Here is a 17685-nt window from a genome sequence, read left to right as displayed (position 1 = left end):
TCTTAACAAATTATAACATATCTGTAAAAAAGTAAACACTATTAAAGAGACTGACTGAGTTAGCCGTGAGGTTAGGGACGTGCAGCTGTGAGGTTGCATTCGGGAGGTGGTAGGTACGAACTCTACTGTCGGCAGCCCTGAAGATGGTTTTCCGTGGTTTCCCATTTTCAAACCAGGCAGATGCTGGGGATATGCCTTAATTAAGATCACGATCGCTTCCTTCCCACTCTTAGAAGTTTCCTCTCCTATCGTCGCCATAAGACTTATCTGTGTCGGTGCGACGTAAAGCAATTTAAAAAAAATAGTTTGAACATTTTAAAGTCATATTTAATTATCTAGAATCTGAAAATATTTTACAGCTTGAGTGTTAGCTTACTTTTTAGCTTACCTAGTCTCATCTCTTGGTGGGTTCAAGTCTTTCTCCTTTTCTTCTAGTGGTTTAACGTCGTACTAACACATCGAAGGTTTTCGACGGCGCAAGGATGGGAAAAGGCTTGGGTTGGGAAGGTAGTGGCCGTGGACTTACTTAAGGTACAGCCGCAGCACATGTCTGATGTGAAAATAGGAAACCGTGGAAAACCATCTTCAGGGCTGTCGATAGTGGGATTCGAACCCACTATCTCTCGGGTGTGAGCTCTCACCTACGTGACCGAAACCGCAATTCAAACTCTATCGGTTTTTCAGTTAACCACTGTAGAAGAGGTGCATCTAACTCTCCGTATGTACATTTTTTAAACTTTTACATTTACTATCGCTGTTCTGCACAAAATCATTCAACTGTGTTATGTTTTCTGAAAACTGCTGTCAATTTGTAGGCTACTCATGTTCCCATAATCTGCAGTCAGCTTAGCATTCGACTTTCCCTTCTCAATTTTTCTTGTAACTTACGTATTTATTAGCATGGATTATGTTTCTGAGAGGAGTGGTGGTGATGACTTTTGTTTTAAGAGGAAGTACAACTAGTTACTGAACAAATTAGTGTAAACAAAGACGAAAATGAAATTAAAACGGGAGAATTTGAAAATGACTTAGAAAAATATTAAGCCGAAGTTGACACAAACACATTAAAATAAATTTGTATACGCTTGATTAATCCACTCTCGCACATAAAGCGAATGACGAGATCAGTAGTATTCTCGTCATCGGATGGTATGAGTTCGATTGCTTCCTGCAGGCAGAGTCGTTTTAGGCTAGGGATATCAAGGCATTCTCTGAGGATGTGGGACGCGGTGAATTTTGTACCACAAGAACACACTGGTGGGTTCTCGCTCTTTAGGGGATAAAATAATACAGCAATTCCATTTTTATTACTTTAACTTTTTACGTGCCTTGAACAACGATCTTACTTGATATCATACGTGGTGTTTAATAATGCTGATCACGAAAATTATGACTTCCGTAATGCCATTTAATCAAAATTAGGGTGCAAGAATATGTTCTACGTAAGTAGTAGTGTTGTCTGTCTTGTGCGATCTTCCTGTTAAGAGATTATTCATTTAATTGCGAAATTAAATTAGTGCCAAAGTCAACAGCCATCTTTATTTTATTGCTTGGCATTGATTACACATTGTTCTTCTCGAGGCAGACTAACTTAAACGTTACCAAATCTTGGAAGTTATAACGCACTACCATCTGGCGGAATTCGCATTAGTTACATCTGACATCATCATATGGAGTGGGTATATCTACCCGTTTGTATATTCTACGTACCTCGTATACATTATATTTACAATGTTTTTCTTTTCAGTATTCAGCACGTCCAATCTATCTTATATTCTCAAAATTATCATTGATCCAGCGCTAAGAATACTTACAGCTCCGATATCTACCTTAATAACTCTATGAAAAACAAAATAATATTCATCTGTTGCCACGTTCAAATAAATATAATGAATTAAAATGCCCAACGTTGATTCACAGTCTGGTGACGAAATTCCATGTCCTATCTGTAATAAATGTTGTAAGTCTACGTTAGGAGTAAATATTCACATAGGAAAAGCTCACCCTGAGAAAAGGAGAAATAAACTCTCAACACAATATGCTAATACCGGTAACATGAATGTTGGGGAAAGCTTACAGTTGACAGAAGACACCCCAGTGGTCGCTGATCATGAAAATGAAAATATTAATCCTATGAAAAATTGGGAGGATAGGATTTCAAACATTATGCAAAACGGTGATGCTAAGCAGCTGGAATCTTTTACTTCTGAGGTTATGCAGTTCTTTGCTGATCAGGTAAATGAATTACCTGGCCCTCAACATCCTGCTGTTAGATTTTACAAAAGTAGAAAATTACAAAATAATCGTAAATATGACCATAAAACCTCTAGTAACCCACAGCGGAGGTCTAAAAGGCAACGAGAGAAAAACAGAGAGCGTTATGCCTACGAGGTAGCCCAATATCATTTCTATAATGAGAGGCGGAAAATTGCTCGCAAAATTTTGAACAAAACGAATAAGGCCCATTCTTGTAAAATCCCAATAACTACGATTTCGGATCATTTTGAAAAGACTTTTGGTACCGAAAATAACAATTCTCCTCTTTTTCTTATGGAAAAAAGCAATGACTTACCTGCTGATATTAATATTTCAGTAGATGATGTCCATAAAGCATTATACAACATTAAAGTTGACACCTCACCAGGCCCAGATCATATTACAGTTCGTGTATTAAGGCACCTCAAGGCTACAAAATTTCTGACGTTACTCATCAACACGATGCTTCATTTTTCCTACGTACCTACAAAACTCAAAATGGCCAGAACAATTTTAATACATAAGGGTGGAGACATAAATGATATTAAAGAATGGAGACCTATAACCATATATTCGGTGATTAGGAGAATAACTGAACGAGTACTAGATATGAGACTGCGTTCATATGTCACACTAAGTCCTCACCAGCGTGGCTTCGTGCCATTACCTGGAACTCATGTCAACGCTTCCCTCGTGAATGGTTGCCTCCAAGATGCGAAACGCAACAAAAAGGATTGTTGCATCATTTTTTTAGATGTCACAAAAGCATTTGACTCTATCGGACATGAACATATCAAACGATCTCTTCGACAATCTGAAATTCCTCCTAACTTATGTAGATTAATTGAAGCATTTCTTACAAAGAACACAATTCAAGTGGAAGCTGATAATAAGAAATCAAAACCCATCGAAATTAAGTGTGGCGTAGCTCAAGGGTCCCCTATCTCACCACTGCTGTTCAATTTAGCAATCAATACTGTAATACAAAATCTCACCGACCATGACATATGCCAACGTTATGGCTATACTTTATCTGATGATCTACCGCCGTTATCCTCATTTGCTTTCGCAGATGACCTAGTCATACTCAGCAAAACTGAAAATGATGCTACTACCTTGTTAAATTTAGCTGAAAGCAGCTTTGCAGAAATTGGTTTACATATCCATCCTCATAAAAACAAATCTATAATCCTGAAGAAAGGAAAATTAACTGAAGGAAACGTCACTACACTTGAGGGATCAACAATCCCATCGATAAAAACACACAATGAACGAATCAAGTATTTAGGAATTGACTTCAACAGTGAAATTTCTCTTGACAGACATAAACTAATAAGCACAATAACTTCTGACTTAAATAATCTGGTAAAAACAAAGCTTCTAAAACCAGAGCAAAAGATCAAGATTATTAACGAGTTTGTTTGGCCGGGTTTGATCTATCCTCTACAATGTGCCCCTCTGACACAACTATCAAACACTTTTCTTAAAGATCTGGACAAAATTATAAGAAGTTCTGTAAAAGAAATAATGATGCTGCCAGATGATACTCCAAATTCGATGCTGTATAGCGCAAGGAAGGTCAGAGGGATGGGAATAATTTGCGCAGAATGGGAAGCAAATATACAGCATTACAATATTTGTAATCGCTTACTCCATGTTCAGGACGTTCATCTACCATACGTAAGGAAGTTACCTGAAGAACAAGATATGGCACTCCACAGACTTGACATAAAAAAAGAAAGTCTTCCTTCAAAGACTGACGGAAGAAAACTACGTGAAATTATGAGAAATCGATCCTTTCAGTCGTGGTGCCAGCTACCACATAAAGGAAAAGGAGTAGTGTTATATTCAGACTGCCCGAAAGCAAACTCCTGGATGACTCGTAAATCACCTCTGTCCTCTTCTGAATACATAAACGCAGTGAAGATGACATGCAACCTCACCGCAGTCAGGTCGGTTCCCGGTAGGTCATTCAACACAACCCGTTGCCGCCAAAATGGCTGCAACGAGACAGAAACCCTTGGACATGTGTTGGGATTCTGCCGGAGTACTGAGCTAATGCGCAACCATCGCCACCATCGTGTAAGAACGTCGATTGCTCAAGGCTTGAGACAGCGTGGATGGGAGGTGCACGAGGAGGTCCACTGCATCTCTACCGATGACTCTAATCGGAGGGCGGACATCGTAGCCATCAACAGAGAGGACATGAAAGCGATGGTCTTAGATCCCACCATTCGCTTTGAAAGAGACCTTAATCAGGCACGGGATGTGGACCTAGAAAAGCAAGCTATTTATGTTCCATGCTTGCCTTACCTTTCATCTAAGTATAAAATACCCATTGATCGGTGGATTGTCACAGGCCTGCTTTTCGGAGCAAGAGGCACCCTCCCTAGTCAGACATCGAACTTCCTACAAAATTTGAAAGTTCCATTCTGCGAGCTAGAAAAAATAGTAATACAGATACTGAGGGACTCGCTGCAAATCATTCATTTCCACCTATACCTGAGAACGTGAGTTACATTCCTTCCCAACTAACCCTGGAAAAAAGAAGATAACAGCATTAACGATTAAATGTTCATCTTTTGATATTTTTAAACCATTGAAATTGAAACTGTATTCCGGATCTAATGGTCACCCTCATTGGAGGACGGATGATTTATTTCTTTAATAAATCTCTCTCTCTCTCTCTCTCTCTGGTTTTTCAGAGATGCCGAGGTGCCAGAATATTGTTTCGCAGGAGATCTTTTACTTGCTAATGAATCTACCCGAATCTACATGGAGCTGATATATTTGAGCACCTTCAGATCCACTGGACTGAGCCAGGATCAAACCTGCCAAGCTGGGCTCAGAAGGCCAGCGCAAGACCAACTACAATATCTCAGACCTTAACCGACCTATCGAAACTGTCCATAATGGCGGCAGCTGGAGTGCTAGCATGCGTTTGTTTTGATTTGTGTATGCCGTGTTGTTACCAAATATTTACGGAAATTTGAATATTATTAATCGTACATTATATTTATTTTTAGTCTTAAGAAGGTTGTAGATCCTCTTTCAGTGCCGTAATAAGTTGTTTGTTCTTAAAGAGCTGATTTTTTCTAACAATATCGCTATGATTAGGTTAATGTTGATTCTCGTGCTCTTCTATGAAAGTATTTTCTTCATTTTTAGTTTCGTATGCAATATATTTATAGTTTAATGTGCTGTGTGCCTGGATGTAAATAATAAATTCAGTTTTCCCGTTTCCAGAAGACCTAGTATTACGGCAAAATTGGGTTAAGAGCATTCGTAAGGAAAACTTCGATCCGAATCATACGACTAATAATGTTGTGTACATTAATCATTTTATCATTTTTGAAATAAAATGTATTGTCAGGGAAAACATTATTTACTCATAGAAGGTGGTGATCTAATTCGAGTGCCGCGCAAACTTCCGAAGTTAAAACTAATGATGCCTATTCTAGCATTTGCCCTATCAGCCAACGTACCTTACTACAGAGAAAATGAAATCAGTCCCAGAAAGATCCGGAAAATCATGACCATGATTTATGATTTAGAGACTAATTTAATCTTAAGCGGTGGTGCAAGAATGATGTAATTAATTTTCAACGTTTTACAATGAACATGCGTAAGCTAAACCTAACTCCATCTCCCGTGAGTGAACGTGAGGATTATGTTTTTTATATAAAATACAATTATGCCATCAATTCTGGTGAGTTTTAAGTTGGCGAGTGTTTTAGATGGCCATGTGTATCATACAAATATGGCTTTTACCTACTCAACAATACAGGTGGATTCTGGGGGGTTGAAATTTTATTGGAGAAATTTGTTTGCGTGTTTTACATAATGGGCTGTGGTTAATGGTAGTGTTACATAGTATTTCATGTAAGGTTAATAATGTTCTTTGTTGACATCTATATATACTATCTTATTTGCTGACCGGAGATTCATATGTGAAATATTTTTATACTCTGTGTCTGTTTCAACCTGACGTTGATACAATTATTTTTCCCCCTGAAATTACATTTAGACTTACAATACGCGATAACGTTACTTTTGGTGTTTAATTATTCATATTTTGAGTTAGTGAGTTGCATTTCATGACGTTTGACTTGTGATATTTTCTTTAGGTGACTCGAAATAAACGTGCATAAACTTCCCCTCAACCTCTCATATCGCACACCGATGTCCGCCATGTTTCTTCTGGATTACGGTCTGATGTAATTGTAGTTGGTCTTGGCCAGCGCTCTACCGTGCGAGCTACTCAGCTCGACTAGGAGATAAGAGTGCGTAGATCTTCCTTCACCTGTCCTTAGCGTACACAAAACTACCGCTTCTCTCCGCGAAAGCTCGAAATAGGACCATCACAGGACAATTGTCTTTTTTGATCAAAAGTGTTACTTGGGCAGCGTTATCGACTGCCATAGGCCTATAGCACACACAAGTACTCTGCAGTTGTCATAGTTAGACTACCATTGTTAAGTATAATTTCAGAGAAGTAAAACTAGCGATATATATAGCGGCATCATGTTTTCGCATTCATTAATGTTCGATTTCGCGAAAAGGAAACAATTTTTCACCTTATTTCGCGAAATAGGGGTGTAATTTCGCTTTAATCATTTTATAAAATTATTCATAAAATGTTTAATTCTTGTGAACTGTGAATTATTTATGTGAAAGATAGATAAATGTCCGCCTCTGTGGTGTAGGCTAGTGTTTAGTGTGATTAGCTGCCACCCCCGGAGGCCCGGGTTTGATTCCCGGCTCTGTCACGAAATTTGAAAACTGGTACGAGGGCTGGAACGGGGTCCACTCAGCCTCGGGATGTCAACTGAGTGAGGTGAGTTCGATTCCCACCTCAGCCATCCTGGAGAGTGGTTTTCCGTGGTTTCCCCACTTCTCCTCCAGGCAAATGCCGGGATGGTACCTAACGTGAGGCCACGGCCGCTTCCTTCCCTCTTCCTTGTCTATCCCTTCCAGTCTTCCCATCTCCCACCAAGGCCCCTGTTCAACATAGCAGGTGAGGTCGCCTGGTGGAGGTACTGGTCATTCTCCCCAGTTGTACACCCCGACCCCATGTCTCACGCTCCAGGACACTGCCCTTGAGGCGGTAGAGGTGGGATCCCTCGCTGAGTCCGAGGGAAAAACCAAACCTGGAGGGTAAACAGATTAAGAAGAAGATGTAGATAAATAAAGATAAACAATGTTGATAATCATTCATTATTTCTTATGTAATCTTGATTGGAACTATAATATAGCCCTCGCCAAGATTAATAACAAATTGCCCTTTCACCCTACATGGCCACAGTTTTCACCCCATATCACCATACCATTGTCCGACTCGCTGTCTGAATGGTCAGCGTACTGGCCTTCGGTTCAGAGGGTCCCGGGTTCGATTCCCGGTCGGGTCGGGGATTTTAACCTTCATTGGTTAATTCCAATGGCCTGGGGACTGGGTGTTTGTGCTGTCCCCAACATCCCTGCAACTCACACACCACACATAACACTATCCTCCACACAATAACACGCAGTTACCTACATATGGCAGATGCCGCCAACCCTCATCGGAGGGTCTGCCTTACAAGGGCTACCCTCGGCTAGAAATAGCCACACGAAATTATTATTACCATACCATTCAGGGATTTTATATAATATTAACAGGAAGAAATACTTCAGTCGTATTGAGAAATCTTTATTCTGTCTTTTATTTCCCTTCACACACGTGGTACTGGAATACCATTTCAAGCTCATTAATCTCGGCGAATTTCGCTGCATTTTCGCACTTATCGCAAAATAAATAAATTTCGCTTTAAGCTGGCCTTGCCGCTTTAATTCGCGAAAAGATCGTCACTAATTTCTTAACCAGAATCATATGATTCTTTACGATATCTCAAAATCGCTTAAAAATATTTTTTGTCGCGTTTATCCTTATTGCGAAAAAATTATGCCTCTAGTTATATAGGCTATTATATGATTCGTTTATCTATTTGTGCATTTTAGGATTTGTTAGGGTAAATAATATTGTATTTTCTTTTGTAACATGGGTATGTTTTTGGGCTTGGAGCCTGTCTGGAATAAGAGTCATCGATTTAGCGTAGATGATTTTGCGTGGATCGGGCGAGTTGGCCGTGCGGTTAGGGGCGCGCAGCTGTGAGCTCGCTCACCCCTTTGTCGGCAGCCTGAAGATGGTTTTCCGTGATTTCCTATGTTCACACAGGGCACATACTGGGGCTGTACCTTAATTAAGGCCATGGCCGCTTCCTTCCAACTCCTAGGCCTTTCCTATCCCATCGTCGCCATAAGACCTCTCTGTGTCTGTGCGACGTAAAGCAAGTTCTAAAAAAATAATAAAAAATTGAATGGACTGGAAACGAATACCGTGGTAACCAAGCAAATGGCGCCGTGTTTTAAACGAGTTTTCACTGTCTTTGACTGGCGTTTTGTCTACCCAAAGCCCCTTAAACACAGTAACGTGACCAAAGACAACAGAATTTTTCTCACAACACGTATCTCGCGAACATTTATGGCCATAAAATAGAGTACTAAATAAGCGGCCATTTTCTTGGACATTGATCTTAAGAAGATGACATGACATGGGAATGTTGTGTGCTGGCTCAGCTGCCGTATTGTTAGACGCAGATCTTGATAGGAGTGGCTATCTTGTGACATGACATGGGAATGATGTGTGCTGGCTCAGCGGCCATATTGTTGGACGCAGATCTTGATAGGAGTGGCTATCTTGTGACATGACATGGGAATGTTGTGTGCTGGCTCAGTTGCCATATTGTTGGACGCAGATCTTGATAGGAGTGGCTATCTTGTGACATGACATGGGAATGTTGTGTGCTGGCTCAACTGCCGTATTGTTAGACGCAGATCTTGATAGGAGTGGCTATCTTGTGACATGACATGGAAATGTTGTGTGCTGGCTCAACTGCCGTATTGTTAGACGCAGATCTTGATAGGAGTGGTTATCTTGTGACATGACATGGGAATGTTGTGTGCTGGCTCAACTGCCGTATTGTTAGACGCAGATCTTGATAGGAGGGGCTATCTTGTGAGATGAAATGGGAATGTTCTGTGCTGGCTCAGCTGCCGTATTGTTGGACGCAGATCTTGATAGGAGGGGCTACCTTGCGACATGACATGGAAATTTTGTGTGCTGGCTCAGCTGCCGTATTGTTGGACGCAGATCTTGATAGGAGGGGCTACCTTATGACATGAAATGGGAATGTTGTGTGCTGGCTCAGTGGCCATATTGTTGGACGCAGATCTTGATAGAAGGGCCAATCTTGTGACATGACATGGGAATGTTGTGTGCTGGCTCAGTGGCCATATTGTTGGACGCAGATCTTGATAGAAGGGCCTATCTTGTGACATGACATGGGAATGTTGTGTGCTGGCTCAGCTGCCATATTGTTGGACTTAGATCTTGATGCTACATATTTCTTTCGAATTATTGGAACTCTTTATCTCCTCTGTGTGATCTGTACCCCATGCATGTGCTGCTAAGTGAGGAACAATCAGAATATTAAGGTACAGCCCGTGCATTTGCCTACTATGAAAATGGAAACCACGAGAAACCATCTTCTGGGCTGCCGACAGTGGGATTCGAATCCACCATTTCCCGAGTGCAAACTCACAGCTGTGCGACCCTACCTGGGCTGCCAACTCGCTCGGTAATAATTCTCTATTAGAATAAAATGGTAATAGTAGGGCCTACTAATAATTATAAACACTGAAAATAGTTATGTAATGTTAATAAAACAACGTATGAGCTTAATCCCCTGGAATAAGGGCAAGTTCCCCTAAAACGAAACAACAACAACAACAACAACAATAATAATAATAATAATAATAATAATAATCCCTAAAACGAAATAACAACAACAATAATAATAACAATAATTATAACAATAATAATAACAATAATAATAATACTGTAGTTTGTATTTCAAATTACCAAATTCTTCCTAAATCTACAAGCGTTTTTCCAAGTTCATTCTATCGTTAAATGCAAAAAAAAAAAAAAAAAAAAAAAAAAAAAAATCAACTAGCCCTCCAAAATACCAAAACCAACCTTATGGCACTACAGCCCTTGAGTGGCATTGGCCTACCACGCGACCGCTGCTCAGCCCGAAGGCCTTCAGATTGTGAGGTGTCGTGCGGTTAGCACGACGTATCTTCTCGGTGGTTATTCTCGGCTTTCTAGACCGGGGCCGCTATCTCACCGTCAGATAGCTCCTCAATTCTAATCACGTAGGCTGAGTGGACCTCTAACCAGCCCTCAGGTCTAGGTAAATAATCTCTGACCTGGCCGGGAATTGAACCCGGGACCTCCGGGTAAGAGGCAGGCAAGCTACCCCTACACCACGGGACCGGCCAACTGGCCCTCCAGGTTCCTGTTCTATGTGATAAACGTATAGGTATATTGAGTAGTGAGTAATACTTACCCTGATAGCCGTGGATCGAAGCTTTCCCGTTCAGTTTTTGCGTCCAGCCCGGTACATAGACCACCATGCAAGAGGATGTGTCGAAATGGGTGTCATTAAGAATACTCGTGGAATGATTTAAGGGTACTGAGATGTGCTCGCTGGGCTCCAGCCTGCAAAATGAATGGCATAACGAGTTATTTAATAGGCAAGAAAATTCCTTTCCTTGAGAAAAAAGAAACCCTCTCGAAGTAAACTTTTAACATGTCAGGTCATGGTCAGTATATATAGAATATGTAGAAGAATAGAAGATATTAGCTGTTGTGCCGTGCTTCGCTACGGAATTCTACATTGTATACAGAATTCTAGATGAAGTCGTGTACACCTTGCGAACAAGATTTTAATAAATTGCGTAATAACATAGGTATTTAAAAATTAAATTTTAGGCGTGAAGAAAGTTATTTACAACCTATACTGTAGTGCTCTATTTCCCGTCTTTACATACCGATTTTCATTACATTCTGTTCACCCATTTTCTCGTGGCTGACATTGATACGGACTCGGCAGCAAAAATCGAAATTCTAGAAATTCTCTTTTATCATAGCCGGTACGGTAAAAATGTATAAGACATAAATGATCGGAAATTTAGTTACGTAGTATTTATCGATAGGACCAATAACAACTTAAATATTTGAGAATTGTATGTTAGGCCTTTCCCTAAACTACCATTTCAATCAGCGTGAATAACATTATTTACACCCTAGATTGTACAGCCTTATTCCGCGAATTTACATACCAATTTTCAGAAAATTTTCTTCAGTCATTTCTTGTGATGGCCGTACAGACAGACAGACAGACAGACAGACAGACAGACAGACAGACAGACAGACAGACAGACAGACAGACAGACAGACAGACAGACAGACAGACAGACAGACAGACAGACAGACAGACAGACAGACAGACAGACAGACAGACAGACAGACAGACAGACAGACAGACATGATGGAAAATTAAAAGGTGCATTTCGTTGTTACCGTGGACACCGTGGTACAGAAAACCGTTCGTTTAAAATTCTGAGTATGGTACAGACAAAACTCTTACTTTATATACCAGGCGGTTCGCGAGCGCCGTACTTTCTACTTATAAATGTCCCGCATGCAGTAGTGATGCATGGGATGCCTGATCACTTGTTTTCGAAGGAGCGACAACGTGCTGTATTTCGGATGTTGGGAAACAAATAGCAATCATTTTACAGCGCAATTTCTATAAGAGGGTGCATTTGTAAATACGCCCAAAGATGCAGGAAAGAAATTGTATTATCTTATTACCATTACACGTGCAGACATTCCACTCTCTAGAAGAGTTTTTTGTATGAAACAAAATCTAGTACATATTATTATAGCTTCAAAGCTCAGAAAATTAAAGTGTCACACTTGGATCTACCAGAAAGTTTCCTTCTACAACTACTCGTAATAGATATGCTCAAAAACATATCCCTGATGGCGGAGGCAGTACTAAACACGTCTCACAGTGTCTGCATGAACACGTCACAGTATTTCAGGGAGTCACCGCAGCACAGGCCTCACAAATTCGTTGCTGTAATTATTCTTCAGCATTTTGTGACTCAGTTCCGTACACTTTCGATTTGATATATCTTCGCAGATAAAAGTTCAGGGATCAGGGAGGGAAGGGGGGGGGGGTAGATCAGGCGATCGTGGTAGCTATCATTGTCCATCATGATTTTCCCTAACGGCTCGAAAGTTTTTACAATTTGCTTTACGTCGCACAGACACAAATAGGTCTTATAGCGACGATGGGATAGGAAAGGGCTAGGAAAGGAAGGAAACGGCCGTGGCCTCAATTAAGGTATAGTCCCAGCATTTGCCTGGTGTGAAAAAGGGAAACCACAGAAAACCATCCTCAGGGCTGCCGACAGTAGGATTAGAACCCAATATCCCCCGGATGCAATTTTACAGCTTAGTGCGCCTAACCGCACGGCCAACTCACCCTGTCGGGCCAAACGTAGTGAGGTAGTGCACCATCATGCTGGAACGTTTCCTTCTACAACTACTCGTAATAGCAGTGGAATATCTTCTAGAATATTTTCTAGACACAAGTCGGTCTCTAAAAATTTCGTGTAACGCCTACCGGTGACCCCAGGGGCTATAAAAACAGGCCCAGAATACCGCACCACACATTAATCTTAATCGCCTGTTGGTGTTGCATATGCTGTGCTCGAACACAGTGGGGTTTGCCGGAGCCCAATAATGGAGATCGTGTGTGTCGGCGTTTGAATCATTCGAAAAGTAACATTTATCGCTCCACAGGACATTCCTGATAAAATGTGGATCATTCTGCAATGCCGTGGCCAGTATGGGCAAGGTCGACCACTTGCTACAACCCAGCATCAGGATCGTTATCTTGCCTTAAGTGCCCGAAGACGTCCACCTGAACTGGCTAGAGATTTCGCGGCAGACTCTGGGTCACACATCTCCCGTCAGACCGTACATCATCTGCTTCGAGAGGTTGCTATGTTGCTCTGTATTCTCAGCGACCCGCCAGATGCATTCCCCTCATGAAAGAACACCGCCTGGCTAGTCGAATGTGGTCTCCTGCTCATTGTGAATGGATCCAGGAACAGTGGGGTAGTGTCCTGTTCGCGGATGAGTCGCGGTTTAACCTGGCGAGTCTCTCCCGCCGTCTATTCATCTGGCGTGTCCCTGGGAATCGTTACAACCCTGCCAATATTGTGGCCCTGGTAATTCGTATGAGGCAAGGCGACCGAAATGGCGACACTGTGTTCTCGTGTATCGTGTTAGGTGCACGTACCCCATTACAAGTGTTTCCTAAGGGTACTGAGACGGGTGCTGTCTATAGCGATGACATTCTGCAACAGTATGTGCGGCTTCTTCTTGGTGCACAAGGACCTGGGTTCCATCTGATGGACGATAATGCCCATCCACACAGGGCTGCCTGGTGGACGAATACCTGCAATATGAGGATATCATACGTCTAGGTTTTAAGTCTGATTGAACATGCACGTGACGCTTTGGGCCTTAGGATTTCAAGCCCTAACACTTCCTATGCGGACCATTGTTGAATTCAAAACGGCTTTCGTTCACCAATGGGATGCGTTAACGCAAGCCATGCTGGACAGTCTGATCCAGAGTATGGGAGGTGTTGTGCATCCTGTATTGCCATGCGAGGTTATCACACTTCGTACTGAAGTCCTGTATACCGCCGGCGGAGGGACACCACACACGGTCAGTGTCACCCACTGGTCATGTTTGGTTTTCCTGTATATCTGTAAGACTGTGCCAGAAGTCATTGTTGCCAGGGAACCTTTTAATGCACACATTATCACAGTGTTACGGAAATGCTGCACACTTTGGGCTGCGATGAGTAAGGAGGCGAAAGGCTCGACTATGTGGTATGCTCCGAGTCGACAGTGGAGAGGTGACTTGGAATGACATTAAAGGACGAATAAGCTTGGGAGGCGCTTTACAAGTAGGAAAAATCATAATATGAAGAAAAGTTGGAATTCAAGAGGACAAGTGGGGAAAATAATTTTTAGGAAGAGGAAGTAGGGTTTGGGTTCATTTACCAAGGGGATGTTCGGTAAATTTCCAACTTCTTTAAACCCAATTTAAGAAACGACTAGGTAAACGATAAACAGGCCTAAATGTAGAATTCGGTGTTCGAATGGTTAAGAAGCTACGAATGTAGTCTTTTGTAGTTGTAAGTTAGTTCATATCTTTGCTTTTCTAGAGTCTCTTGTTTTCAGCCATTTTGACGAAATCTACTGTATTAAAAAAATTCTTCGAGGGAAGCTAGTTATCTGTCGAAATATCGCAAGTACAAATCAATATATTCTATTGAATGATCTGTGAGATTAATGAACACAATTAATTTACTTACCCATATTGAAACCTGAGCGTGATCTGAGAGATGGCGATGTTTTCTGTGGAGGGAAACAGATATTTGACTGTTATTGCTTTGAAAAGTGTGCAATATTAAAATTAAAGTTTTAACAATTCATTATTCAATTGACCAACTTATTAACAAAACTCTCACACATCTTATTACGGTAAAATGCGTACAATTGGAGGAGGGGGATAGAAAAGACTAAATGCGGGTAACTAAAGGACAGTTATTTATGCAACAGCCAATAAAGTGGTCTTTTTCGTTACGAATGAGATGTTTAGAGAATTTAGAAACGAATAACGTAAAATTATCACTTTCTTGGCTGTTGTGTACAATATTATATCCTCGACGATGCCGAAATATAAATACTATATGCCGGAGAACTGAATTTTAATGAGGCTCTTTGTAGTTCAAGTTTTATTATGATAGAGGTTCTCCACCAATCACAGTTCAGATTTTAATTTTGATACAGGTTCTCAACCAATTAGAGTTCAGATTTTCATTTTGATACAGGTTATCCACCAATTAGAGTTCAGACTTTCATTATGATACAACTGTTTGACCAGTTAGGTAAGGAGAGCGCCGCACCTGCGCCCAACTCACTAGATTCGCACTTGTTTCCAAAATCAAACATGTCGGACACACATATTCACATCAATGCACCTTCTACTTCCAATATTCCACAAACACACGGCACATTCCCGCAAATTCACTTCACCAACTGTATAATAAACAAATTGTATTTGAAACAAAGCAAGCTTATGATAACCTTCTATCAAAGCTTTGAAATCATATGACATTGTCAAGGTCTCTGATCCACTCACGGAAAATCAAAAACTCAGCGCATGTGCTCTGCGCTCTGTTCAGTAAACTCAACTGTCAAGCGACATCTCGACAGAAATTTATGAATATTTATAAAATAGAGTTATAATTATCGTCGGCCATAAACTGTCGTATTAAACTCGTCTATAGTGGTAATTAAGACACTCGTATGGGAATTATAAAACTCGCTTCACTCGTTTTATAAACATATTCGTGTCTTAATTATTGCCATTATAGACTTGTTGCATAATGTATTATTATTTCATACTATGGCAAATGTATTTGTTTTAAATTTATTGAACTTAAATAATTTTGATTCGTCGTGATGCAAATCGTCCATGTTTGATCCATGCATTGACTTTTATCGTTTTTGTTTGTTTGTTTGTTTGTTTGTATCTTGCTATGAAAGACATAAGAGATATGTACATAGGGTTGCGTTATGATAAAACATAAAAAATAATGTTATTTGAAGCAACGAATAGTCTACTAAAATACCAGAGCTGCAAACATGGTCCTGTGGTCCTGGATTAATGAAGGTAATACGAACTTTATGATATACTGTAATATATACGATATTTATCTGTTTAGTCAGTATTGTGGTGTTAATATCTCCGTTATTAATCATCTCAAAGAAAAACGTACCACACTGTTTTACGGAACCCTTACTACCATTTGGAAAGGTGAGAACAGAATATCTATATCCTCAGTGCAGTACAAGTTATTTCGGTGTAACGTCTTAGGTGAATAACCCTATACTGGGTGGCCCTCTACTTATAAGAGTCCTGCATACACCACTGATGAATGGGATGCCTAGTCACTGGTTTACAAAGGAGCACTGTAACGTGCTACATTTCAGACGTGAAATATTCATTTTACTGCATACAAACTGTAATGGTATGCATTTGGAAACACGCCAAATATGCAGAAAACAAATTTTAATGTCATTACGTTATCCACATACTGACATTTCACTCTATTAAAAGTTCCTTGTACGTGGTAAGTGCCCTGAGCGATTCACTAGCTCTTAAATGCAACTCTTCCCGGCGAAATACGTGGACAGAAGTCAGGGGGATATTTGAAACCTCCAGCGCGTTCCACGTTCTGCCCATGTATTCGTCATTGCTGAACACATCAGCCATTGTCGACAAGTTGACAGATACTCTAGTGCTACTATACGAAGTATCAGCCTACTACTATGCGCTCAAAAACAAGGCTTAGTAACGCAAGGGGGTGGGGGGCGGCGCATTAGACTGGTTGCGTTGAGGAACATGCAGTGAGCGGCTGTCCGATTGTTCTCTCTTTCCAATTTTGACGTAACCTTCCTGCAGACAGTGATACTCCTGTGAAAATCGGTTATTAGACATCCCATTCATCACTAGTACACGTGGAATACGTATAAGTAAAACGTATAGTGTTGGAGGGTCACCTGGTATATAAGTAAAGATATGTGAGATTCGAAATTAAACAATAATATGATAACAAAATTACAACAACTGTTTTCATGTTTTCTTGCAAATAAGACTTATGATGCAGTTCAACATATTTCTCATAGAACTGGCCGGGGATTTGAAGTAATGATCTAAGTCAGTTAAAGATCGTTGTTTTACCTCGAGATTATGTTTTGGAGACGTCCACTTGCAAGGCAACCGCTGCCGCCTTGAAATTTGATAGGATACGCAACCACCCAACATCCACGGCAGCAATCAGTCCTTACACCAAAGGAATGAGAGCTTCGTCCTGCTACGTAACGCTTCTCAAGGCAAAAGAAGTATCGATGTACTCACCTTCAGATTTTGAGACATTGTAACAGCGGTTCGCTTCGAGCATACTGGTGAAGTCAGCATCAGTAACTTCTTGACAGTTCACATTGCCTGAAATGCATCAGAAAACAGTTTGTACTTGATATTACTGACATTCCTATAGTTTATAATATTTGCAATAAATAAATAAATAAATAAATAAATAAATAAATAAATAAATAAATAAATAAATAAATAAATAAATAAATAAATACATAAATAAATAAATCATAAAACTTATATTGTGTCTACAGCTTAGAGTCGTTTCTTGATATGGTTTGGGGATGAGATGATATGAATTTATACTGTATGCAATGTTTTTACGGCCAGATTCCCTTTCTGACGCCAACCATAGCTGGGGAGAGAATACACATGAAATGAATTATGTTGAATGAATAATAATAATAATAATAATAATAATAATAACGCCGGGATGAGTGGGTCAGACGGTT

General features: G+C 40.4%; 1 protein-coding gene across 1 annotated transcript in view; it reads right to left on the bottom strand.

The window, feature by feature from the left end:
- The window catches only part of LOC136872286 (lipoprotein lipase), a 54685-nt gene that overhangs the window by 17978 nt on the left and 19022 nt on the right, over positions 1 to 17685 (bottom strand). The window contains exons 2-4 of the mRNA XM_067146106.2: positions 17219 to 17305; positions 14607 to 14649; positions 10707 to 10858 (exon numbers count right to left, since the gene is read on the bottom strand). Coding sequence (XP_067002207.2) covers positions 10707 to 10858; positions 14607 to 14649; positions 17219 to 17261 — 238 coding nt within the window. The 5' untranslated portion in view covers positions 17262 to 17305. The remainder of the gene's footprint in view (positions 1 to 10706; positions 10859 to 14606; positions 14650 to 17218; positions 17306 to 17685) is intronic.

Source organism: Anabrus simplex, chromosome 4 (assembly GCF_040414725.1).
Source record: "Anabrus simplex isolate iqAnaSimp1 chromosome 4, ASM4041472v1, whole genome shotgun sequence".
In the NCBI taxonomy this organism is placed as follows: domain Eukaryota; kingdom Metazoa; phylum Arthropoda; class Insecta; order Orthoptera; family Tettigoniidae; genus Anabrus; species Anabrus simplex.
Note: the sequence above shows the minus strand (reverse complement) of the source record. Positions and strands in the feature narration are given on the sequence as shown.